At 30.3% G+C, this 26999-nt stretch overlaps 3 protein-coding genes across 9 annotated transcripts in view; 1 reads left to right on the top strand and 2 right to left on the bottom strand.

Moving 5' to 3' along the window:
* Nucleotides 1-26999, top strand: part of LOC105833295 (retinol dehydrogenase 11) — a 107205-nt gene that overhangs the window by 14831 nt on the left and 65375 nt on the right. The window lies entirely within an intron of this gene.
* Nucleotides 660-26999, bottom strand: LOC118647827 (sulfotransferase 4A1-like). The gene is made up of 6 exons (XM_036293464.1): nucleotides 26405-26999; nucleotides 25668-25767; nucleotides 6300-6456; nucleotides 4904-5024; nucleotides 4732-4826; nucleotides 660-1227 (listed from the first exon to the last, which is right to left on the bottom strand). The coding sequence occupies exons 1-6, from the start codon at nucleotides 26610-26612 to the stop codon at nucleotides 943-945; spliced, it is 966 nt and encodes a 321-aa protein (XP_036149357.1). The 5' UTR covers nucleotides 26613-26999; the 3' UTR covers nucleotides 660-942.
* On the bottom strand, nucleotides 11480-20933 carry LOC118647825. 3 transcript variants are annotated; one of them, XM_036293453.1, is made up of 10 exons: nucleotides 20437-20933; nucleotides 19691-19828; nucleotides 16478-16683; nucleotides 16056-16352; nucleotides 15361-15444; nucleotides 14708-14800; nucleotides 14359-14478; nucleotides 13955-14175; nucleotides 13461-13620; nucleotides 11480-12943 (listed from the first exon to the last, which is right to left on the bottom strand). In XM_036293453.1, the coding sequence occupies exons 1-10, from the start codon at nucleotides 20697-20699 to the stop codon at nucleotides 12804-12806; spliced, it is 1722 nt and encodes a 573-aa protein (XP_036149346.1). In that variant the 5' UTR covers nucleotides 20700-20933; the 3' UTR covers nucleotides 11480-12803. The 3 variants fall into 3 exon arrangements, with proteins under 3 accessions (XP_036149346.1, XP_036149347.1, XP_036149345.1); XM_036293454.1 differs by lacking the exon at nucleotides 13461-13620; XM_036293452.1 differs by lacking the exons at nucleotides 11480-12943; nucleotides 13461-13620; nucleotides 13955-14175; ... (3 more) ...; nucleotides 16056-16352; nucleotides 20437-20933 and having other exon boundaries at nucleotides 16560-18870.

The following is a 26999-nucleotide window of genomic DNA, read 5'->3' as shown; positions in this document are numbered from 1 at the left end:
AATATTATTTTTTAATTTCTAAAAAAATGTAAGTAAAAAAATATCAATTAATAAAAATAGGAAGTTTGCATATGACTTTATGCACTTAAAAAACATTGCATTTTATAATTTATATATACTTTTTATTGTAATTTTTTTTTCATAACTTTTTAATACAATTAAACAAAAAAGTTAATAAAATATTGCATTATTTGAAATCGCCAAATACGATCCGGAAATGACCGACTCCTCTCAAACGCTCTGTGACATTACATTATATGTATATAACAATTATTAAGAAAAATTTTGTAATTTAATGAAAAATACGGCCCAGTATATTCGTCATACACGCCGTGTATTACACGGACGCTCCTGGGGCTCGATTCTTGAATTCATTCGCAAGAAAACGTATGCGCAAATACCCGCTCTAACAGAAAAGTTGCAAGTTTATTGGTTAAAAGTCATACGATAGCCAATAAATTTCCAACTTTTCTGTAAGAACAGAATTTGCGAATACGTTTCTCTTGCGAATGAATTCAAGAATCGAGCCCCTGAGGCACGCGCGCGATCGGCAGTTCGACCGCCGAGTCTCGAGTAGTAGTGGGGAAGAGTAGGCGTCGCCTCAAAGATTTGATTGAAAAGGGCAACTAACTCCGAGTATTAAAAGATAAAATCTGTAATATTAAGTTGCTTGTATAAGAGTTTATTTATTTATTATAAGAAGGCCTGCTTATTTACATAATATGAAACATAATTAAACAAAACATTTATAAATTACAATTACAACTGCTCATATTGTTCAACAAATTTAACTTTGGAAAGCTGAATCCGTATCTTTTAAATGGTTAACGATCTATTTGTTAAATCTCCCTTTTTATCAGTAAATAGTCCTACTTCTTTAAAATATGGTTAAAACAAAACATTTATAAATTGCAATTACGCAACTACAACTGCTTATAGTATTTAACAAACTAAATTTGGAAAAGTTAAATCCGTGTCCTTTAAATTGTCGGTAATCCATTTATCAAATCTGTCCTCGATTTCTGGTGTAAATATTTCTTTCCAACTACCCGTCTTTCCTTGCCGAATAAACATATTTGGTTTCATTTGGTCCGGACTTTGATTATTCACCATAGGATTCTTGCGGAAATTCTCTATTTTCAAATGCTCCACTAACTTATTGATTTGTTCATCACTGTAAGTTTTACCAAAGAATGCAGCAATTTCTTTTATGTTCCTCGGTAAATCCTGCAAAATAGATAAAAATTTTAATTATAAAACCGCATTATCTTTAATTTTCATAGTAGTCACCTTTTGCAATTTAGCATTTAAAGATAAAAAAATGATTTTTTTATTCTAAATTATTTGATAAACGGAAGAAATTGGCAAAAAGTATTGTGTGCCACACGGACGGATTGGCTTTTAGCATTCGTGCGAGTGAACGCATTCGTGCTAAAAAAACCGACTTTCTACTTTTGTTACACAAAGTACAATATTTCTTAAATAAACTCTTTATTTTTAATTTCTCATTTTTAAATTGTTTTTATTTTTAAATTGTTTAATTTTAGCATTTTAATTTTATAAATTTTGTTGTTTAATGTTGAGAATAATTGTTTAAGATATTTTTATTTTGTATTTGGCGTCAGTAGTGCGCTATGTGCGTGCAACAATTAAACCGCGCTGTGATCGATACGCGTGCGTAATGCGTTTTGTTTAGTTTTTTTTTACGCCCCTTTTCTTCCCTCTGAGTTGTGAGTCGCCATACAGAACTTTCTTGTATCTAAGATTTATTTGCATTATTATCTCTGTAATAAACAGTTTATTTTCTGCTTTGTACCGTACTGTGTTACATAAACCTCTGACAGTTCTTGTAAAAGTAAGAAGCCAACATTTAATATATAAGAACTAACATATATATAAATATTTTATCATTTAGATTTTTAATTTATTTTATAATTATATAACTCTTTTTATTATATATTATTATTTTATTATATAGGGTTGTGCCTGAATTAACGGAACCATGAATTCTGTTATTATCATCTAGCTTATTTATACATATAATCATATATATGTAATACTTATATATTGCTAGCGTCGAGCTTATCACATAGGAGGAGTGGGAAATCAAAGAGAAACAAACGTAGTGAAAATCATGTGCCTGCGTTGTTGTACGCAAGCGTGGTATAACATGGTTATTTGTCACGAGCAGGGCGCGCGGTAGCGGGAGCGACTTTTGCGCGTGTTCAAAACTGCCCACACAGAACATAATATGTATTACATATCTAATGGATATCCTCGACAGATATTAGGGATATCCATGAATATATAGAAAATATCCATTAGACATGCTATAAATATTCAGATGTCCGCAATATGCAATCTAATAAATATTTATAGGATATGTAGATCAATATCCAGTCGACATCTATAGAATATCCAGTGGATATCTACATAAATATCCACTAGATACTGTTATGGATGTCAATTGGATATTGATCTATATATCCCATGGATATTTACTAGATCTTATACTGCGGACATTTGGATATTTATAGCATGTCTAATGGATATTTTCTATATATTCATGAATATCCCTAATATCTGTCAAGGCGGCGACGCCGCGCACTACTCGGCTGGCGAGTGCGCGGCGACCGAATATCTAATGGATATCTTTAGTAGCTGTTTAGTGGACGTGGATATGTGCTCACACAGAACAAAATATCTAATAGATATCTAATAAATATCTACATATCTATATAATGTCCATATCTATTATGGATAACTAGTAGACATCTAATAGATGTCTTAAATATCTATATCTTCTGAATAACTAGCAGGGATATCTAATGGATATGCACACATTATCTACATATCTATGTCCACCAAACAGCTATCCATTAGATATCCATGCGTTGTCCACATATCCACGTCCACCAAATAGCTACCAAGGATATCTATTAGATATCCACGCGTTGTCCACATATCCACGTCCACTAAACAGCTACTAAAGATATCCATTAGATATTCGGTCGCTGCGCACTCGCCAGCCGAGTAGTGCGCGGCGTCGCCGATAGAGCGGCGTGCAACTCGGAAGTAAGATGCAACAATCACGCTATATAAGGATCACTCGCAGTGCAAGAAACAAGTCTAAAATTAGACTTCCCCAGCGACGAGAGTGTTTCTGTGGTAACTACAGGACCTCTCAGAGCATGCTCGACGGGCCTTCACCCACTTTTGATGATTTTTTATGACATCCTCCAACACATAACGTAATATGTATTACATATCTAATGGATATCCATGAATATATAGAAAATATCCATTAGACATGCTATAAATATCCAAATGTCCGCAATATAAGATCTAGTAAATATCCATGGGATATATAAATCAATATCCAATCGACATCCATAGCAGTATCTAGTGGATATTTATGTAGATATCCACTGGATATTCTATAGATGTCGACTGGATATCGATCTACATATCCTATGGATATTTATTAGATTGCACATTGCGGACATCTGGATATTTATAGCATGGATATTTCCTATATATTCATGGATATCCCCAATATCTGTCGAGGATATCCATTAGATATGTAATACATATTATGTTCTGTGTGGGTGGACAACACGTAAATATCTAATGGATATCCTTGGTAACTATTTGGTGGACGTGGATATGTGAACAACGCGTGGATATCTAATAGATATCCTTGGTAGCTATTTGGTGGACGTGGATATATGGACAACGCGTGGATATCCAATAGATATTTTTGGTAGCTATTTGGTGGACGTGGATACGTGAATAACGCATGAATATCTAATAGATATCTAATGGATAGCTGTTTGGTGGATATAGATATGTAGATAATGTATGCATATCCATTACATATCCCTGCTAGTTATTCAGAAGATATAGATATTTAAGACATCTATTAGATGTCTACTAGTTATCCATAGTAGATATGGACATCATATAGATATGTAGATATTTATTAAATATCTATTACATATTTTGTTCTGTGTGAGTGTCAAGGTACATCAAGTACCGTAATGTTTTCACCCCCTTCTGAGCCCAACTAGCAATATACATATGAGTATTACATATATGATTTATATAAGATTTAAAAAATGCAAAATAACAGATTCAATGTGGCTGTCACTTATAGAGATAAATTAATGTACGTCTTACACTAGTTTATTTAGTTTAAAATACTGTTAAAAATATTCCGAAATAATATATATATTATAGTTTGACGTGTAAAGAATATTCAGCCTTTAATCTTAAGTACTTTCCAAGAAATTACATTTTTTTTAAATTGCTTTTTTTTACTTTATTTGTTTATTAATAATTAATCCTCAGGCCTATACTGCGTAACTTAGAACGTTTTTATTTTCTCTTAAATATTTTTGAATTGAAACACTTATGGCACTCTTCCTAGGATATTTCCTTTTTTTTATGTATAAAATTAAAAAAAAGATTCAAATCCAAACTTTGATATCGCTAATTTAGCTGTGTGTAGAAATAGAGACAAAAGTAACTAAAATTAATATACTCATTACATTGTTTCCGTGATAAAAGGAATAGTTCTAGAGTTAATAATATTCGAAGACTAAAGTATCATCTAGAATTGGAAAATTATTTTTTTTTCTTTCGAGAAACAAAATAACTTATGTCGTAAATGAATAGAAAAGGATCTTTATCTTATATAGAGAATATTTTGTAGTAATTAAATTTTCTCACTTTTATTAGATCTTCGTAAAAGACAAACATCATATTTGCTCTGTGTCTCATCCTCCAAGCTTCCTTCACATGTTCCCAATATGGGGTCCGTAATACTGAAATTACAGACGATTAGAATCTTAAAGCGCCGAGATAAAGTTTATAATCAATATTACAAATATTTTGCACTTACTATGGTCATTTAGAAAATTATTACAAAATTGCTCGAAAGTTCCTTGAAAATCCAAAATATGTTTATGGAAAATGTAATACGAGACTGCTACATCCTTTGGATTTCTCGCAACATAGATAATCTATAACAACAATAGTGTTTAAGGGGATCCGGGAGTGACAGAATTACCGACATTTTTTTGGGAACTTGGATTTTCGAATTGGAGTAACAGAATGCAAAATCCTTTTACAGGATTAAAGTACGCACAAAAATGAAGGGGGCGACGTACGATTTGTTCTGATAAATAAAAAAAAATTGTTATTTATTAGTCACCTAACGAAAATATTTGCTTCATACAAAAAATCTATAGTTTATATGTATAAAATAATCACGTCGCCCCCTAGAAAAAACTCTCAGGAATAATATCGTGCAATTAGAAATAAGATTAGAATTCTAGAAAAAAAGATTCGCATTCCGCAAATTGGAAAATGAAAAAACGAAAATTTGGGTTATGTACACGTAAAAAGTCGATAAGTAGAGCAATATGAGAAAAATTTTTTTCGTTTTCAATATAAAATCCAATTTATAGATTAATATTAATATGTGTACTTTAATTCTGGAAAAGGATTTCTAAATCTATACAAGAAATACATATAAAATCTCATTAATGATGTGCACGAATGACTTTACCTTATCGACCTCGATCAAATTTCAAAGGCACTCCTGGATCCCCTTAAGAGGATGCTAAACTGCCCATCAAACTTGATTGAGGTCGATAATGCAGAGTCATTATTTATCCTTGTTCATGAACAAATTTGCTTTAAAATACAAGTTATATAGCTTATACTTACAAATAAATGGTGTCTTGCAGTTTGGAATAGAAGGAATAAGACTATATTTGTCAAATTACGTTTACAAGCCGTAAAAAAACATATTTATGTGATCAAAAATTTTATTCATTTAAGCGCTTTTATTTTTAAAATATCTTTTTTGTACGGCTTGTAATCGTAATTTGACGATTATAATCTTATTCCTCAATCTATTCCGAACCCGGGAACACCATTCATTTGTACGTATAAGCTACATAACTTGTATTTTGAAGCAAATATTTTTATGAACAAATAAACTTTAAAAAATTTTTTGCATTTTTGGTCTTTATCTAATCGTCCCCGGGTTCATTTGTGTACGTACTTTAAAAGTGTAAAAGGATTATCAATTCTGTAAATTCAATTCAAAATTAAGTGATAAATACAGAATGTCGGTAAAACACACGGCTAAATCAAAATCTCAAAAGTATTGTTAATTTTTTATTTTTTCCCTAAAGTTTATCATTTTTCCTTTTTTCTTAAATATAGCGTCTATATACATATATTTAGCGTATAATACACATTAAACTTATGAAATATTCAAAATATACCTTGCAAGTGCTATTTACAACTGTCGGTAACAACTCGAGAGGCAAGTGACTTTTTATGAAACGCGGCGAAGGCTGATCTTGCACAAATTTGACGCTATTTTTTGGTACGTTTCTTATTAATTTTAGTAACCTATGGTCATCAAACATTACTTCCATTCTAAACAAAGAAACATTTCTTTGATGTAGGAAAATGTTTTATGATAAAAAGATAACAATTTTATTCCATATTATTATATACTATGTATATCAGACAAGAGAAAATTAGAAATAAAATAAAGATAGAAGTAGAGATAAACTCAAATCTTTTATAATTTTTATTACATTTGAAACGGACTCTGATGTGACAAAATTCTTTAGGCAATTTAATTTTTAGTTCTAAAAGTATAAAACAGTATAAACTTTTATGGATTAATTGTTCCTTATTTTTTTAGGTATGCATAAAACAATGATATAAATCAATTTTTGTAAATAAAACAAATAGCTTTCCACAAATATGTGCATATTGCAAATTGCATAATATCTTTAAAAGCAGTTATGTGTTTTCTTTATATCAATTAATCTATTATTTACATAATATAATAAAAAATATCCTCAAAACTGTCTATTTTTTTATAATTTTACCTTAATATTTTTATATGCAGAATCATTACAGGATTTATTATATTATTTTAAAAAGCTTTATTTAAATTCTATATAAAAATTCCATATAACCCCATTTAAAATAAAATAATATATATATATTCAGATCAATTTTTTTATTTGTTGGTAAACTTTAACAAAGGAGTCTCAGCCTCAATGATCTTGACCTCAATGATCTTGACACATGTTGTCAAGGTCATCCTCTTGAATGATGTTCAAAAGATTTTAGCCGGTACTCGATCGTGATTTGTTAAAATGTTATTAACAAAAAAGTTTCATAAACACGATACTTGATATTTCTGTTTTATTTAAAGTTGCAAAGTTATGTGGTGCAGAGAACGCGTGGGCGGGGTACAAGGGGAAGGCTTCGCTTTTCCCTTATATCCCCGCATTAATTTTTATAAAGCACGCATTTTTGTATATTAGGGGAAAAGCCTCGATGGCATAAGAACCCGTTGTTTATTTAATATTATAATTATTTGCTTGTTGTCTTTCAAAAGATCCAATTAAATCATTCACAATATGTTTTTCACTTTCTATTTCTGTAGTCCTATTATTTTCTTCCATTCTAATTATATCTTGATTTACACTTTCAATTACATCTGATTCCTTTGCAAAATGACATTCAATATATGAAACTATCAACTTATATATTATAGTCATTTATTCATTTATTTACTTATTAATAATTTATTTCATAATTGAAACCAATATCACACAATTCAATTCTCTAATTTCCCCAAAACTACACTTAAAAATTGTGTGTATGTGTGTGTGTGTGTAATTTATAAAAATTATGCCTCTAATTTATAAAACACCCTGCATATTAAAAAAACCAGACTCATAGCAGCCGTCACCGTTAAATTTGGAAAATGAAGAGACCATTTGCAAGAGGATCTGACCACAAACGACGGAGTAGTTCGCGGAGATACAGACATCAGTCATTTATACGTATATTTTTGCCTATCATTTTTGAAATAACCTGTGTTTCAAAAATCAGACTCCATGGTAACCATCAGCGGAAAATTTGCTAAATTTTGACACCAGTGCCATTAAGATCAAACCACAAATGACGAAGTATTCCGCGGACATACAGACATACACACTTCGTGATTTATATATATACTAGCTTTTGAGCCCGCGCGAAGCGCACACATATATAAATACCGAGTTTGTTTGTTTGTCGCGTTCCGTTGCATAGCTTTGGCTGGTTGATATTTCTCAACATAATTATTGGCACTCCGATTTTCACTTGCAGTACGTGAGGGGGCATCCCTGGCAAATCCAGTGAATTTAAAAATTCAGTTGGATAATTTACCGCTTTTTCTGCTTCCACAACTGTGTCTACAGACTTGTATGTGACTATTTCGCTTTGTATTTTCGACTGAATAATATTATTCAGTTCGTTCACGTCTTTGTTCTTGGCCGCCATAATTGCTCGTTCACTCAGCCAATTGTGATTTTTAAAATTTATTTGAATATTCGGAAATACTTTTTCAATCAATTCCTCTCTTGTCGTCACTAAATTGTAAAAGTTTTTTGGCAATGTAATTCTTCCTGTTGTCTGATTCTCCGACACCTTTCCGTTCCCAATTTCTAGCAATTGTCGTGAGAATCTCTTTGCTGTTTCATCGTTTTGTAGTTGCACTCGCATATTTGTTTTTAGTTTCATTGTCTTAACGTGTTTCCACAAAGTTGAATTTTTCAGGCATGCATTTATTTCATCCGCCGGTGTCGATTTAGGAATTACAGGTAATGTTTGCCTGAAATCTCTTGCCAGCAATATTATTGCATTCCCAAATGGGCTAGTATTACCACGCAAATCCTGAAATGTTCTATCTAGAGCCTCTAGCGATTTTTTGTGCGCTATTGTGCATTCATCCCAAACAATTAGTTTGCATTTCTGCAATACTTTTCCCATGCTTGATGCTCTTGTAATGTTGCACGTTGGATATTCATTGAATTGCATGTTCAATGGCAATTTCAATGCGGAATGAGCTGTTCTTCCACCTGGTAGTAATGTCGCTGCTATTCCTGAAGATGCAAGAGCTATGGCTATATCATTTTGTGATCTTATTGCTGCCAATATCAATTTTAATAGGAATGTTTTTCCAGTTCCTCCCGGCGCATCTAAAAAAAGATTGCTTCTTCTTCGTTATTTACATTTTGTATTATTTTTTCGTAAATCTCTTTTTGTTCCTTTGTTAGTTTTTTGTAATTTATTTGCAAATACGACACAAGATCTTCCTTGTTATAATTTTGTTTACGATGCATTTTGACATCGATCATAGTCGCAACATTTCGATTTGGTGTTGGCATTTCCAATTGATTTAGTACTTTGTTCGCGATTTCTATACACAAATCCTCAATTATTATCATTGTTTTATTATATATTTCCTCTGTGTATTCCATGTTTATATTTGTATTTTTCTCTTGTATTCGTCTCAAAATATCTTCTGCCATGTATGATTTATATTTCTCCCATAACTCTGCCCAGACAGCACCAGATATCGTACGAATATTATACTCTCATACGTAATGTACTGTGATCATACCGAATATACGTAAAACATTCATATAACGTCTCAGTAGAATGTCATTTTGATATATCCTCAAGATAAACTTAGAATATAGCGACTGAACTTCGCAACTCCTACTGAATATACTGAGATTATATCTAATATACTCAAAACATCCGTAAAATATCCTATGATATATCTCATGTATATCTATCACATATTTCCAAAATATCCGCGTAATATCGAAAGTGAATCATGTCAACGCTATTTATGATCTGTAACGTTACGCATTTTCGCCTGCCGTGTGATGCAGACACGTGGTGAAGTGTAGGGTGTGAACGTGCGAACACGAACTCACGGACAACGTGATTTTCTCAGGAATTACGCCCAGATAATTCTGGTATGTACATAAGATATAATATAGTAACGTGAACTATAATAATATATATATATTGTATATATACATATATTATTTAGGTTATAACCTACAATTATCTGAGCATAATTTCCCAAAGCACCCCAGCGTATTCAACAGATATTACGCTTCATTTTTTGCGATAGCTTCCTGATGTGCGAAATGATTAATTCCTCTTCTTATTTCTTCTTGCTAATTCTGTATGTTTAATTCCTTGTTCCTTATTCCTCTCATTATGCATGAGCCCATATAATGTGAACATACTGTAGACATATTGTGAATATACTGAAGATATACTTTAGACATACGTATAACATTCTTAAGATATATTCGGTATATTCTCATAAACTGCCAGCGAAATTCTATGGGATAAGGCAACGCGGACATAGTACGTTATGAGTATATACTCGCCATATCACAGACGTATCTCTAATATTATACGAATATTGCAATATACTTTCGCAATATCCTATTATCGTTCTCATAATCTACATGTGCTGTCTGGGTGTTGGAGATGCTGGAAAACAGGCTGTTAATATTATTGCAAATAATGCGCGTATTTGATTTGGATGTGACGTTTGGCACGTATCATTTAAGCATAAATCCCAATGTTGGTCATTTTCTAATAAATTTAGTGCTTGACATGCACTGCGGTAAGTGGCATGTGTTACCCCATTTATAATTTTTAATTGCTGGAAAGACGTTGGACCAGGCACATTTATCAACAGCAGTCTTAGAAAAAAGCATTCATCTTGTTTTGGATGCACGGTGTACAGTCTGCCTATCGTATTTTCTTTGTATAAGCCAAGTTGTCCCTCAACTCGCTCTCCTCGTTTGCGTCGTTCAAATGTTTTTAATCTCGTATTCCATGTGTAATACGTAGGCACTTCTGAATACAGTAGTGTTTTTGCAAACTCGTCTTTTTGACATAACGTAAAGAATGCTGTTAACGTTGTTTGCGGGGATTCTGTGCTATTTGTTGGATATTTGTTTCTGTGAAATATACGCGTTGTCCATTTTCTAGATGTACTGCTAAATGTACCACAGCTGGACTTCGTTCATGAATTGGAAATGATAGAATACGCCATACAGCTTCATTGCTGTTTATATATCTTCCCGTCTGATACTGTGCTATTACATCGATACAACAACCATTGAAACAACCAGTATTTCCAAAATTTAAAATTCGAAATAAAAGCCTGGTAAATAAGGCTGCACTTTTTTCAGATTTCCCATAAACAGGCAGTTTCCTAATAGTAGTTATGATCCTCAAAAATGTCCAACACTTATGACCCACATAGCACACGTAGATTCTGAGAACGTTCCGCAGGATATCGGAACAGTAGATTGCGTAGATACTGGGAACAATCGAGATACGTACTGAGATATACTACAGTACAAACTAAGTATCTTCCTATGTCTCGCTTCTCCTACGGCATAGTACGTACCTGCGAATATCCCGCAGTATCTGTATAGTATGGGAATCGTCAGGGAACGGTCGATCATGTATATGCACGCATACATTTACACGCCTATGCGCGCGCGCTCACATCGGATCAGATTTATAGGTTAGGTAGGCGTATCCGTGGAATTTTATTAAAAAAGAATTTTTTTTATGCAACTTCGAAATAAATTTATTATTTCATTTTCTACAAAACAAAACAATATTGCAACCAATCATATTACAAAATATTACGTACAATCAACAACATTACAAACAACCAACCAACCAACCAAAACTTGTTCTTTTAAGTAATAAAATTATATCTAAATACTTATAGTGCGCGAGCGTAAAATGGAATCTTATGAAATACAAATCGGTAATAGTCTTACTTTATAACTAGATTAGGCTTCTTTTTATCCTATCTTTCCTCAATTTTTAATCAAGTTCTGTTATCCGCATAGTTAACAAAAAAATTTGATATATGCAATCGCCGTAACTCCGATTTTTGACTTTAAAGATCCATTAATAAAACGATAATGTTTAAGAAGACATAAATACTGTATCTCAGTAGCTATGATATATCTACGTACAATAGAAGCTCCATATTTGCGCGTATTTGTTATTTGCAGGTTTAAAATTAATCTGCTTATAACAATGAAAATAAAAAAATAACATTTTTTTGAAAAGTAATTCTTATTTTAAATTAAATCAAATTAAAAAATACATACATACAGATGTGTATGCGTGTGAAAAATTGTTTATGTAAATTATTTTACATTTGTAAAATTTAACAATTCAGTAAAAATGTAAGTCTCAGGAATATGAAGCTTTTACTGTATATCACAAAACGCGAATGCAATAAATCTATCTCTGTTCCACAGGCACGAAATTTGCAAAACGTTCGTACGAGATCCGTATACTAGCTGTTTAATTCTTAAACTAATCTGAGAAAGTACAAAAGTCTATTAAATGTCTAATATCACTGTCTAATCGAAAATTATAAATAATATATATATATATATATATATCACAATATATCACAATACAAAAATGCCTCAAGCTTCCTAGTTTGTCATAAGTCTATGCCGTCGGCACGTACAAAACACGTGTTCTTGACGTAAGTCTTTCGCTCTATATATGTATAAAAAAACTTCACTTAAAACGAAGCAACTGTGATAATTTTGATATTAATATACGAATAAAAAAGGTTTCTCTGATCTCGGAGAGAGATTGATAATTCGTTTAATTATACGAATGACGAGAAACCTAACAGCGGCGCTCTCGATCTGGCTATGTTATTCATGATGATCTGATCGCTGTTTAGACTGACTACTGCACTGCTTTCCAGTTCGAAGTCCGTGTAAGACGAGTAGTTCCGCACGGGTTTCTGCCGCTTCCATGACTGCCTTAACGAGTCATTCACGTTCGCGTAGTGATTCACAAAGGAATAGCATTATTTGATTTTTACAGTATTGATCAATTATATATTAATCTTGGTTTTCATCTTGGTGCTCATGATTATTGTGGTTTTGTCTTCCCATACGTTCTTTTGCATGGGCTAACCAAATTTTAATTGGTGCTGAAATTTCATCATCTGTTGCATCAGCATGCGACTTTCGTATAACATCTGGAAAAAAACATTTTAATTTTTTATTATTTTTAAATAAATTTTTATTTTTTATAAATGCATATAAACATTTTTTTATCACCGCATATATATATATATGTATATATATATATGTATCTATATATATATATGATTTGTTAGAAATATACACAAAAAAGTTGCAAATTATTTGTAAACATGTTTCATTTTATAAATACTAGACACCACAGACGTGCGCTTCAAATGCGCTATTTAAATTTTTATAAATTACATTAATAACCTTCTGCAACACATTGTCATTTGCTAACTCCGCAATGACAGCCGCTTACGAAGTTAGCGCAACGAGAAAACCAATCAGCATTACGGAAAAGTAACAACAATAATTTCAAGAAATGTGACATATCCTTTTTTAGAAAGATCCTTTTTTAGAAAGAAAGAAATGCAATGGATATTTATAATGCTACAAAAGTATTTTTCAAAATATATAACATTTAACATTTCTTAATAAAAAAATATTGCTTTTAAATATTTTACTTACTAATAATAACTTTACACAAATTCAACGTCGAAAAATTAAGTTTTTTCTTTGCTCCTACCCAACTATATTTTATAGCAATTTCATTTGAAAATATTAATCTCATTAGTCGTATACATGAAGTTCGCATACATCCACTTCTTACACGTGCCAATTGTTTAATCTAAAATGCATTTAAATTTGCATTATTAAAAATTATACAAATAATATATGTAACATAATTATAAAAATAAAATTGTTCAAATTTTTAAACAGCTAGTTTTGTATACACAATCTTAAAATTAAAACAGTATCAATTTTGCAAAATTTACTAGATTCTTTACATTTCATTATTAATATATTAGTTAATACACATTTGTAAAAAATTAATTCTTTTACAAAATTACTATTTAAAATTTTTAAGTACAACTGTTCGGAATTTAATTGTTTGTCAGATTCTAAACAATATTCTTTTTTTCTTAAAAAATACTTCTTTAAAATACAAACATTTAACATACCATTTCGTCTCGATAATCTGAATTATTTTGTAGTTTCAATTCTACAGTATCCAAGTCCTTTTGCTCTTTCAATGGAAAATCTTTTAAAGTATCAATATTTTCTTTTTCTTTAGTGACATCAAGTGACAATTTTTCTAAAATGAGCTTTACATTTCGTTTTACGTCATTCATTGCTATTTCCAAATTTATTATTTTTCCCACAACAAAACGTTGAAAATTTTCTATAAAACCAAAATTTATATTCATATTTATGTATGAAATATAAGTTAAAAAATATTATAAATACGTTAAAAATTAAAATAAAAAAGAAAAATATCGCTATATTGTTTTGAAGATTGTTATAAGTATTTAATACGTAACAAATAATTCTAAATAAATACAAAAAGTATTACTTGCATACTCACTCTGTTCATCATACGACTGTGATACTTTTGTATATGTCTTGTTTACAATAGACTCACGTTGACTATTCGTAATATCTGTATTATTCTCATTAAAGTTGGGTTGAAATCTAGAATGTAAACCTAAAAGTAAAAAAAATTTAGCATAATATTTTCTAATACAATATTACAAATAATAATAAATATTTTATAATTGACAACTTTGAAATGTTTATGTTAGAAATATGGAAATAAAATAATGCAACCAACTTTACAAAAATTAACATTAAACACCATATAACATTTCCATTTAGTAATTTACTTATTAAATAACCATAATCTAAAACGTAATTAAAATAATTTGCATACTAACTTTCATTATCAATCCAGTCATTGTTCGACGTTTCAATATTATCGTTGTTACCAACGTTAGAAAAATCATGGTATAAATTTGTATCATGTTGATCTGAAAGTATGACATGTTACCATTACTATTTCAATACCTTTGTAACAGTGATTTGGAATATATTCAACATTTATCAAAAAATATTTTCAAATAAAATAAAAATTATTTTTACAAAACTAACAAGTTAAAACTATTTTTTAAACATTAAAGATAAACATTACGTGCTTCAGAATACAAAAATTATAAGTGTACAACGTATAAAATAATGAATAATTATAAAATTGCAAGTAAAATAGATATTACTTGCATATTACCTTTTGAATCTCTACTATAATTATTTATACCGTGGGACTTCAAGTAATAAAACAATGTAATTAAAAAAAAATGATTGAACATATATGTATCTATTTATAGTCAATTCTTATATTTAAGACCGTCTTAAGTACTGTCTTAAAATGTCATCAACTAAGCACAGAGCGATATTAGCATCCTAATACATTATTTAAGACGATCTTGAAATAAGATCCGACTATGAATATTGGTCTTTCATTTGTATCTTATTTATGATTTTTATATTGAAAAAAAACGGAAAACAATTTGTTCAAAGTATATATACATACCTAAATTAGAATTGCAGTCAATCACAGCTGTCATACAATCTAAATAGCCATCAAAGACTTTCACATTTGTATGCTTTTGTAATGCTAAAACAAAAAAATTCAATGTGTTTTTCTATTTATTTATATTATTCATACATCTATATCAATAAATCTGTTATAAAATAAAACTTGACACTGTGTTAATATAATGAATTATTTGTGTTTATTGATTGCTTAATATAAAATAAGTCACAAATAATACGTTATATAACACTGTGTTATCTCTGATGCTAAATTTCAATATTTATATTTTATTTTAATTTTGAACCTTTTTTAAATATTATATATCTTTTCACATTATATTTTAGATTCTAATATCATGAAATTGTACTGAGAGATTAAGAATAAAATTTAATATATATTTACTTAGACTTAAATAGATTTACTTATAACTAATTTATTAACTTTTTTATTAACAAAATTTACTTAATTTGTGAGAACTTAATTTAAATTTTCCATAAATGTATGTGCAAAAAATTACTTATTTGTACAATACATAGGAAGCTGTACATATAAAAGAGGATGCATGTGTAAGTATGTGTGCGTATACAGGTATGATTGCAAGTATTACCTGAGAAATGTAATGTATATTTTGTTTATTTTGCTGTTGTGTGAATCTCTTAAACAAAATTTTCTTCCACAAAATATATACTTACAGCAATCATCTTGTTTCTTAATTTTTCCCAAGCACTTAGGTGCAGAATTTTGCTGAGCTGATGTAGAACTTGCTATTTTAATTTTTTTCGGCACATGTGTTGCGGTCGTCGGAATTGTTGGAATATCAGAAAGAAAACTTGCATCTGACTGATCATCGTTGCTACTTGATGAGTCTGCTACTTTTGCAGCTCGGAGTTTTCTTGACTTCTTCCTGTACTCCTCTCTCTCAGTGCCGGAATTTAAATCGGATGTTTCCTCTGCATCCTTCAATTTTTTCATCGCTACTGCATACTGAACTGCAACAAAGTTATATTATGAAATGTTTTGTTTTGATATTATTTAAAAACATACATTGATAACATCAACAAGTGCATGCACCAAAATAAAAGTACACACAACAATATAATATAACATTGCTTACAATATGTTCCATATATTTTTTTAATCAGATGCCTCGTCCAGGTTGGTTCCGGATCCTTCATTAATTTCACCGCTTTGTCATACATCTTATTATTGGTAAAATTTGGCCAAACGGCACTTTGCAGATCTATACTCAACCAATTATTAGGGACAACTTGAAGTCCATCCTCAAACTCTACGACCGCGTAATATGTCTTGTCAGTCATTCTGTTCCAATAAATATACAAATTATATAGCGGTATGCATTAATGGAAAAGCAGCAAATTTTTCATCTCCGCAAGGTAGTTTCACATATTTTCTAATGACATGTTGTAACGGCCACGATTTTAAAATCGAGCACGAGTGCACGACATAAATTCCAAGTAATGAAGATGGACAAGGAATATCATATGCTTCTTTTTTTTCCAAAAATTCGTGACCTATGATCACTGGAATATTTCGTTTTGTGCAATATGCAATATTTTGTATACATACAATAGCACCACATTTTAAGCCACAACAATTATCTGCCAGTGACCCAGCTTTTAACGTTATGCCGTTATATTTCACAATTTTATATTGCGGATTGCTAGTGTTGTCTATTAGTGGACCGTCAAAATGCAACTTTATTAACTTTGGATGTCTGAGAACAGATTCCGATGAAATGATCGATGACAGTGATAAATCTGAATTAATATCTTGTTCAATATATCTTCGTACTACTTGCTGTAAAGGTTTGTCTGACTTTCTAATATACTTCTTTAATATTTGCATATAGTTTTCAAATTTAAATGCACTGAAATTATCTATCGGTCCAAATTTTTTTACGTCATCTACAAGATGTACTAGACTGTGGACGTTATGTGACATGTTATAAATTCCATATAGTTTTTTATATGTTTGAATAAAAAAAAGAATCAATTCGTGTGCATAGGTTACATATTCGTTCAATTCTTGTGATGATAAAATTCTGACAATCACATGTAGTATTAGAAAATTAATATACACATTCTTCTTTAATACTGATTTAAAAGCTAATGGACCTGTATATAATAATATCAATCTATATTCCGTAGCCTTCCATAATTTGACACAATCGAGCTTTCGTGGTTTCCTTGCAAATTCTACAGGTATATAAGGTTTCAGTTGTGACACTAAATTTGTAGAAATTATCTCAACAGCTCTCGATTGCAGGCGGTATTTTAGGTCCCCTGCAAGCCATAAGTATATTAATTTGCGCATAATTCCCAAGCATATCAGATGCATATAATCTAAGGGAACATTCGTGACTGGCTTGAAATGAGGCACTTTGAGCAAACTACATGTCATATTTGGCTTGTGATAATTATCATCTGTTTTTTTAATAAAATCATCATCTGTTCGCAGTGGTGCATCGACTTGCGGGAAACATATTCGATTTCCTAAATATTCTCCTTCTGTTACACATTTTGTGCAACTTGAATATCCAGAATGTCCCTTTACACACAAGACAAATGATTTTGCTGGTGTGTCGCAAATTAGAGTCTCAAGTCTGCACGGTATGTTACGATTATTAAAATCAATGCCATTTTCACACATATCTGTAACCTCATCAACAAACTGCATCAAAAAATCATTGGCGTTCGCTGGCTTTTCATTTCCGTAATAAATCCCGATAACAAAAACGTTATTATATGGATTAATCGAACCTAATATAGGCCAAAATTGCTGTAGTGATGACTTCGATAGTGGTAATCCATCAATATTAACACTGATTTTTACACAATCGATGTTATCTTTTACAGATGCCAATATCTTCGATACGGAATTTAATACACCAAAATGATAGTAGCTTCCAGGTGGTACTATACGTAATTCTTGCTTTCTTGGTGTTTTTAAAAGTGTTCTTGCATCTAATGATAACGTTGAAAAGCAAGAATGCATTCTCAATCTTTGTAACAATGCTTTTAAAGCGGTGTGCGGAATTTGATATTTTACAGCCCACATTGCGAGATCATCCGTAAAACTATTATCTGTTGCATCACTATCATTAGATAGATTAAATCTCGATTTTTCAGAAAGAACCGACTCTTCTGATTCAAAAATATAGTTATTTGATTGTCTACATATCTCAATATTTATGTCTTCAACAGAAGCATTATTATTGTCATTCACGTTATCATTATTAATATTTTCATTCACGGTATCATTATTAGTATTTCCAATGTTCTCAATTTCAATATCACAATTCATTCTAAAAACATTTTCTGTACTTTTTGTAAATTTTTCATGAATATTAATATGTGAGTTTTCATGTGAAGTTGTATTGAAAAGAACATCACAAATTAAATCAGATTCTAGTTTAGTAATTCGGTTCAAGTGCCGTTTCGACATACATGAAATGTCTTTTCTTTGCCTTTTTCGATTCATTTTATTCTGTTAAAATACAATATGTACGTAAGATATCAATAATTTGTCTACACATAAATATTAACGATCAGTAATGTTATCAATGTCATCAGAACTATAACAACAGGATAAATTATCTTACTAATATAACTAAATAAGTTTTTCAATTGAAACATGGTCAGAATCTTAGATAAAGAACCTAATTATACCAAAAGATTAACATCTAAAATGTTGCATATAAAAAAAACAAAAGATAGGTCTCAACATACACAATGATACAGAACACTTAGAAAATGTTTATATGCCTATCTTTGACTCCTTCCCGAATATTTAAACAACCACACATCAGTTGACAGTTATTCGTAAAGACATAAACATGTGGAAAGTAGAAATACTGACAAGTCATAAAGTAAGAATTATTTCCTAGCAATTAATTTGTACAAAGTTTTTAATTATTGACAAATCTGGTCCTATTGTACTTATTTATTTCAATTTAGTACTCCACCTTTTAAACCTCTTAACGTATAAATTATTTTTTACTTACTTTTTCTTCATTAATACAATTTTAACAATTTGACGAAATTATCATATTTCTTTTACTTTTTATTTTTATATTTATTTGGTATTCCTTTAGTTTTTTATTTTTATTAATTTATTATTTTAACTATTGACCAATACAATTATACAATTTTACTTTTACTATTTATCATACAACTCTTAATCTGAATATACTCATGACAATATTAGAACAATGACATACATAAATAAAGAACCACGGGCTTCACAATACGATTTTGCTTAAATTTTATTCATATAAAATATAAAATAACAGTGGTATTAGACGTACCTTGAGATACAGAAGATTACGTTAAATCGGAGGAAAATTACGCTGAATAAATCAAATATTTCCTTAATATTTTTATCCAATTTTATATCATCCAGATACAAAACTAATTTAAGACCTCGGCAGTTCTTCGGCTGCTTCCTACAAATAATAGAACATAATTCTGATAACGTACAGTTAGAATACTTATAAAACTAAATTATGTAATAATTTTTTGATATATGTAATAATTTTTTATAAGTCTTGTTAATAAATTTGAGATTATCTTTGTTGCCGCTGAGATCTCAGAAAGAACTTATATGGTGAATAATATTGTCATGATTAACAAATATTGATAACATAAATCATAAGCGGTTAATGTTTGTGCATTAATAAACAACAGAGCTGATGGAGTGTGGCTCGCAACCTTTTCTCTCTCTCCTCCCTCACCTCATCTTCAATTAGAAGATATAAAAATAATTAATTTGCAAGACATGCTTCATCAGCCCTCTTGTTCATTAATGCACAAACATTAACCGCTTACGATTTATGTTATCAATATTTGTTAGTAGGTAATGACAATATTATTCATCGTATAAGTTCTTTCTGAGATCTCAGCAGCAACCAAGATAACCTCAAATTTATTAACAAGATTTTTATGAAAAATCATTACATATATAAAAAAATATTACATAATTTAGTTTTGTAAGTATTTGTAGTAACGTATTCAATATAAATATCAATATTGCGTGACATAAGGGAAAGATTACCTTGGATAAAGAATCTCTTGCGAAATCGTACGTGTAACCCAGCGCGAACATAAACTCGTCGGAAAGACAAAACAGGTGGGGACACTGTGGGGACCGCCGACACTGCCGTAGATAGCGCTTAAACTGAGTATGTTCTGCAGAATATACGTTGACAGTTTTACGCTCGGACTAATGTTTACAAGACTAATGTTACAAGGGAGAATAAGGTAATGATAGTGCTTTGGGTGTGAATCAGTGCGCGATCGATGTAAATTTTTATACATGAGATAACCGCAAGGTTCTTATTTATGTTCTCATATATTACGGATAATCACAGTATACGGATAATCAGTATAAGCATCGTAGTTTGTTCGTACATTCTGAGTATGAACTTAAGAACATATGAAAAATGATATACTGATCAAGATGTTATACGAATATACTCAGAATGTTAGGAATGGTACGTACGACTACAGTACTTTCAGTATGAGTATATAATATTCGTATAATATCATGTGCTATGTGGGGAAACAACATGTTTTTCTAAAAATCGAAAAAAAGGCTGCCAAAGAAAATAAGGCTGCTATTATTACGGCATTACCATATACGACTGTACCAAAGAAGAAAATATGATTCCCCAAAATCCATCACTTTTGAAACAACCAATATTTCCAAAATTTAACCATTACGTCCCTTACTTTTGAAACAACCAGTATTTCCATAATTTAAAATTTGAAATAAAAGCCTGGTAAATAAGGCTGCACTTTTTTCAGATTTCCCATAAACAGGCAGTTTCCTAATAGTAGGTATGATCCTCAAAAATGTCCATCACTTATGGAACAACCTGTTTTTCTAAAAATAAAAAAAAAGCCGCCAAAGAAATAAGACTGCCATTATTACGGCATTACCATATACAGGCTGTACCAAAGAAGGAGATATGATTCCTCAAAACGTCCCTTACTTTTGAAACAACCAATATTTCCAAATTTTAAAATTTAAAATAAAAGCTGCTAGATATATATATAATTATCCTCCAATGACATTTACAAAAAAGGTCGTAAGATTCACCAAAATTACGGCCCGCATTTTTGAAACAACCAGTATATCTAAAATCAGACCCCATAAGAACACAACAGAAGTCGAACGCAACGTTGTGTCAAAATTACAAAGCAATCGGTAAATAACTTTCGGAGATCTTAGCTAACTAACAAACATACATTTACATTTTTATTTATATAGATAATAGAATTTTTAATCTTTCAAAATAACATGCAATGAATCTTTCAACTTATATTTTAACTGATTTATTCATTTATTCATGTATTTATTACTCATTTCATTTTTCTAATCATTGTCTCAGATTTCGATTGTTTAAAGTTTAGACTCCCTCTGATGATTTAAGGGGATCCTAAAGTCGTCTGTTTTACCGACAGAATTATACAATTTGTTCCAATGTCCAACTTTTTATTGCATTTACAAAATTAAAAATCCTTTTCCACCATTAAAGTATAGACGATAAGTGTGCGGACGTAACGATTTTATATAAAAAATAAAAAAAAAAATTTCTTAATTGCCGGCGTCTGGCGTGGACTCGTAACAAAATGTGTTTGATATAAAAGTTGTGCATCTTGTACGTATAAATCAAGTCAGATCCGCACACAAATGAACATTAAGGAACAATACTATGCTTTTAGATTAAGCGTAGGCGTCTTAATAAAAAAGATACACATTGGTAAACATTTCGTGTCTCAAAAGAGCAATCTGAAAAATTTTTTTTTATTCTTGGTATGAAATTCAATTCATAAGCTGATATTAATACATAAACTTTAATTCTGGAAAAGGATTTCCAAATCTATAAAAGAAATATATACAAAATTTTGTTAATGACGTGCACAAATGACTCTACATTATCGACCTCGATCAAGTTTGACGAGCAGTTTAGCATCCCCTTAAGGATGTATCGGACATACAATCTCAGACAAAAATACATGCAATTTGAAATACTTAAATATTTACGCCTATCGCATAGTAAATCTAGATGTAAGAAACTTGAACGATAGTTGGAATCTTATTTTTACTTTTACAAAGGTATTTTTCACATATTTGCGATTTTTTTCACTTATGAGTTTAAACTTTTGACAGTGAAAATGCACAAGTGTCTCAATCATTATATTTTATTTCTTTAAAACGGTGTAGTGAAGACAATTGAAACTTGGCAAATATTTTCATCTATTCATATATTAAATGTATCAAAAAGTTCAAAACACTCGTACTATTTCTTCTATATTTTTTTAGCTGCTTTATCCGTCAAGATCGTCTTTTTCCATAAGATGGAAAAGGATATCATGTAAAATTAGTGAAAATTAACATATTTATAACTCAGCAACCGTTTAGTGGATACGTTTTCAATTTTTTGCAGTACATTAAGGAAACTATAAAAACAATTTCACAATTTTTTAGCAACTTTGTATTATTTTGAACTTTGGTCCAATACATCCTTAACCCTCTGCCTACACATGGGATTACGGTTACCCCAGTCGATTTTGAAATGCCCGCTACTTTAAAGTATTTAGCAAGGAGACGCTGAGACTGGGGTGGGAGGGAAAGTTTGAACTGTGCTCTACTTATTCCTCTTTGGGCGTTGTCAATATTCTGAAAACAACAAAAGTAGGAGCATTGAAAGTGTGTGTTGAGGTTACAGTTACCCCGTGTGTAGGGAATGTAACAAAAAACTTCAAAATTTCCAAATTTGAAGGGTAAATAAAAGTAATTTTTTTGTTCATTACGTATCATTTTTACGCATACAGTTTATATATATTACCAATGTCGCAATCACTTTGTGAAAATATATTGCAATTGTAGCATTTCAAATTAAAAATTTTTTCTATAACAAATAAAATCTTTTGTATTAATAATTATGTTTTTGTGTATTAATAATTTTGGTTTTTAAATAAATATTACTATTTTCTTTTATTATTGTGTTTGAACTGCATTCATTTTTTACTAAATTCACATTACGAAATAAATATATTTTTTGAACAGAATCATAAAAATTACGATAGATTCTTAAAATACAACTCTTCCCCTTTCCATTGATCACCATTTTAATTACTTTATCTATTTTTTTTAATAAATACGGGCGTTTAAAAGAAAGGCAAATTTTTTTCTAAAATTTTTTGTTTCTTTCTCATTCTTTAAAAAAAAATCTCTTTTCTTTTTATATCTTCGACTTTTCAGCCAAGACCATCATAATTCTGAGATTTTTTTTTTCGATTAAAACAAAAAAGTTAAAATTGATTAAATAAATTTGGAGATATAAGTTAACGAAATTTTGGGGTTTGCGTAACCCCTTTTTGTAGGAATCGGGAGAAAAATAAGGTGTGTAGGCAGAGGGTTAAAGAGCGTCCGCATTAATCGCCTGTTTCGTGGACATCGAATTTTGATACGATTTTGGTGGTAAATGATTGTATATTATCAAACATTCATCACCTAAAAATTTCAAATTGAGCATACCTTTTTTTTCTGAAATATGAAGGATTATAGTTGATATTATTCATGAACTTGTTAAAAATACGTTTTATCCAAAAAAATCACATAATACTTCTTTTGTTAACAATTTTTTGTTGCTCAATTACAATTATGTAATTTGTAATATATCTCGGTAAAAAAGCTACCTCCCTTTTCTTAAACTTTCAGAAAAATCATAGTAAATACTGCAGTTTTTCAGAATTCGGTGGTACCTATATTTGAAATATTGTTATAATATTATTGGATTTATAAAATATAAGACCCGATTAATCCATGTTGACATAAAATAACGTTAATAAAACATTCCCGTTTTTTACATGTACTCTTTCTGTGCTCACTGAGATAAATTAAAAACATTTTTCTAAAAATTGTTAGTCGACCTCTTAATGACATTCTGACTTAAACGTCATTTCGAAATTTTTCTTTATATAGATTAGTAACAGATATGCGTTTATCTGTATGACCGCGAACTACACCGTCATTTGTGGCCCAAACCACTTGCAAATGGTCTTATTTTATTCCAAATTTTTTGGCAGCCATGGGTTTGGGTTTTCCGTATACTGGAGGGTGTTTAATAAATAAATGGCGTAACTTTAAGAAATGTAAGTCTTTAAATGAAACACCTTGTATGTGGAAAATCCAATCCCATGGCAGCCTTACTCGTTAAATTTGGAATAAAATGAGACCATTTGTTAGAGATTCGAGCTACAAATGACAATGTTGTTCGCGGTTATACAGACAAACGCTTATTCGTTACTAATTAATATATAGATAATTTTTGAAAAACCCTGTATTTCGAAGAACCAAACCCATAGCAGCAATCCTCGTAAAATTTGGAATAAAATAAGATCTCTTGCATTAGAATCGGACTACAAATGACGGAGTGGTTCGCGGGCATACAGACTTCAATCATTCATACGTATATTTTGGGCTATCATTTTTGAAACACCCAGTTTTTGAAAAATTTGAGCCCATAAAAGCCTTCCCAGAAAAATGACGGAGTAGTTCGCGGGCATACAGACTTCAATTATTTATACATATATTTTGGCTAATCATTTTTTAAACACTTTTTTTTTTAATCGGAGTCTATAGTAGTCATCCCCGGAAAAAATGCTAAATTTTGAGACAATTTGCATTAAGATTGGTCCACAAATGTCGGAGTAGTTCGCGGGCATACAGACTTCAGTCATAAATATGTTTATTTTTGCCAATCATTTTTGAAACAATCTGTTTTTGAAAAATTCGAGCCCATGGTAGTAGTCTCCGGAAAATTTGCTAAATTTTGACACCAGTGACGTTAAGATCGGACCACAAATGACGAAGCAGTCCGAGGAGTTACGGACGTACATACATCGCGACTTATATATATGTAGGAATTTATGATTTTAAATAAAATATAATGGGTCTCGGTATGAAGGGAGATTCTTTATTATTCTAAAAACAACGGATTTCTTGTTGGTCCAGCTACGTTCGAGGCGCAAGGACGACTGACTTGCTTTTCGCAGTCATCCTCCTTCGATCTACAAGAGTCAATAATAACAATATTTGTGTATAAGTTGAGCCAGCAGGCTTTCGTCTAACGACTCGAACATTCTCGAATTTACAAAAATTTAATTCCCTACACACATATATATATATATATATATATTTTATATTAATATATTTTATAATGACCCTATTTTTCTAAATATAAAATGTATATAATATATAATATTATACTTTACTCTATAAAGGGAAATCTCCTCATTAAATATCTTTGATGTGCTTCATTAAAATTCATATCATTCGCCACTAACCATATAAGTTCCTGTGTCATCGTTGTACCTAATTAATGTAGTACATAAATTCGATTACTGTTTTTATTAATAATATAAAATTGCAAAATTTCTGATTCTTAATTAAATTACTTTTAACAATTTTATACAATTTTTTAATAACAATTTGCAAAATATTAAATACTTTCCCAATTTTCAGGACACAATAGTATTCAAACCTTTAAAAAAAAATTATTTCAAATACTGAATATATTTTTATTCTGTTTTATGTATTTTATGATTTTGCATTTTGTTTGTTGTATTTATATCACGCAGACTTTCACGCAGATTTTTTACTCATACTTTTCTGTTGCAAAAAAGATCGTGTACGTGATTTCATACATATGTCATTTAATACAAAGAAAATTTTTCTCACTTCAAATTTCAATGTAAACTCGATAATAACAAACAGTTTATTTAATGACAATGTCTTTGCTACAGTTCTTTATTTCTGGAACGTTCTTTTAACATATATTTTGAACGTTAAAAAAAACATCACTTTTGCGCGTGAATAAAAGTTTTAAATTTATCATTTATATTTGACAAATATATGTTATATTTTTCTTACCCTTTTTTAAAAATACAAGAAGTAAAGAGCATTGCAAGACATGATAATACCTGAATGTTTAATTTAATAAAGAATTTACCTGATCTAGGATAGGTAATAATCCATGTATCATCTGCACGAACTTCGAAATTATATATCTTATCGCCAACTTCAAGATATCTGTACGGTAAGAACCATTTTTTCTGACCAACTTTAATAAAACCACGTTTGTCAAGTGGATAATATTTTAATAATGCAGGCGCTTGCTCACCCTCGACACGTTTTATTATTAAATCCTTAAAAGACATGCTTAAATAACAGCCTTCTTGCCCACAAAGTCGACTGCAATGTTTAGAGTCTCACTCGACACTGCCTTTATGACCAATAGTCACAAAAAAACTGTTTCGGAGATGTATATCTAAACTTGTCCACTTTGTGACACATTGATGAATGTGTTTACATAAGTATGAGAACATAAATGATACATTTAATTTTATATTCGTATTTAAATATTATTTCTTGACTATAGTAAATCGATAAATATTTCGGTGAAATATAAAATAAATCAAGACTTTGTAAAATAAAATTTAATTTTACATTTCGTATGCTTCATATTTTTAACTTATATTTTACTTTATAACCCGACGTTTCGCACATGCATATAGCAGAGGTTGCATCATCACGATATTCATCCA

Source organism: Monomorium pharaonis, chromosome 11 (assembly GCF_013373865.1).
Source record: "Monomorium pharaonis isolate MP-MQ-018 chromosome 11, ASM1337386v2, whole genome shotgun sequence".
Classification (NCBI taxonomy): domain Eukaryota; kingdom Metazoa; phylum Arthropoda; class Insecta; order Hymenoptera; family Formicidae; genus Monomorium; species Monomorium pharaonis.
The sequence above is the reverse complement of the archived record's forward strand: the minus strand, read 5'-3'. Positions and strand labels throughout refer to the sequence as shown.

Excerpts from the sequence above, each read along its gene's own strand:
- LOC118647825 (XM_036293452.1), bottom strand. The coding sequence starts at position 18,864 with ATGAATCGAAAAAGGCAAAGAAAAGACATTTCATGTATGTCGAAACGG.
- LOC118647827 (XM_036293464.1), bottom strand. The coding sequence starts at position 26,612 with ATGTCTTTTAAGGATTTAATAATAAAACGTGTCGAGGGTGAGCAAGCG. Across the intron at positions 5,025-6,299 it reads TTGTAAATAGCACTTGCAAG|ATTATCTATGTTGCGAGAAA; the intron begins GTATATTTTGAA and ends TTGTTGTTATAG. Across the intron at positions 4,827-4,903 it reads TAATTTTCTAAATGACCATA|TATTACGGACCCCATATTGG; the intron begins GTAAGTGCAAAA and ends CTGTAATTTCAG.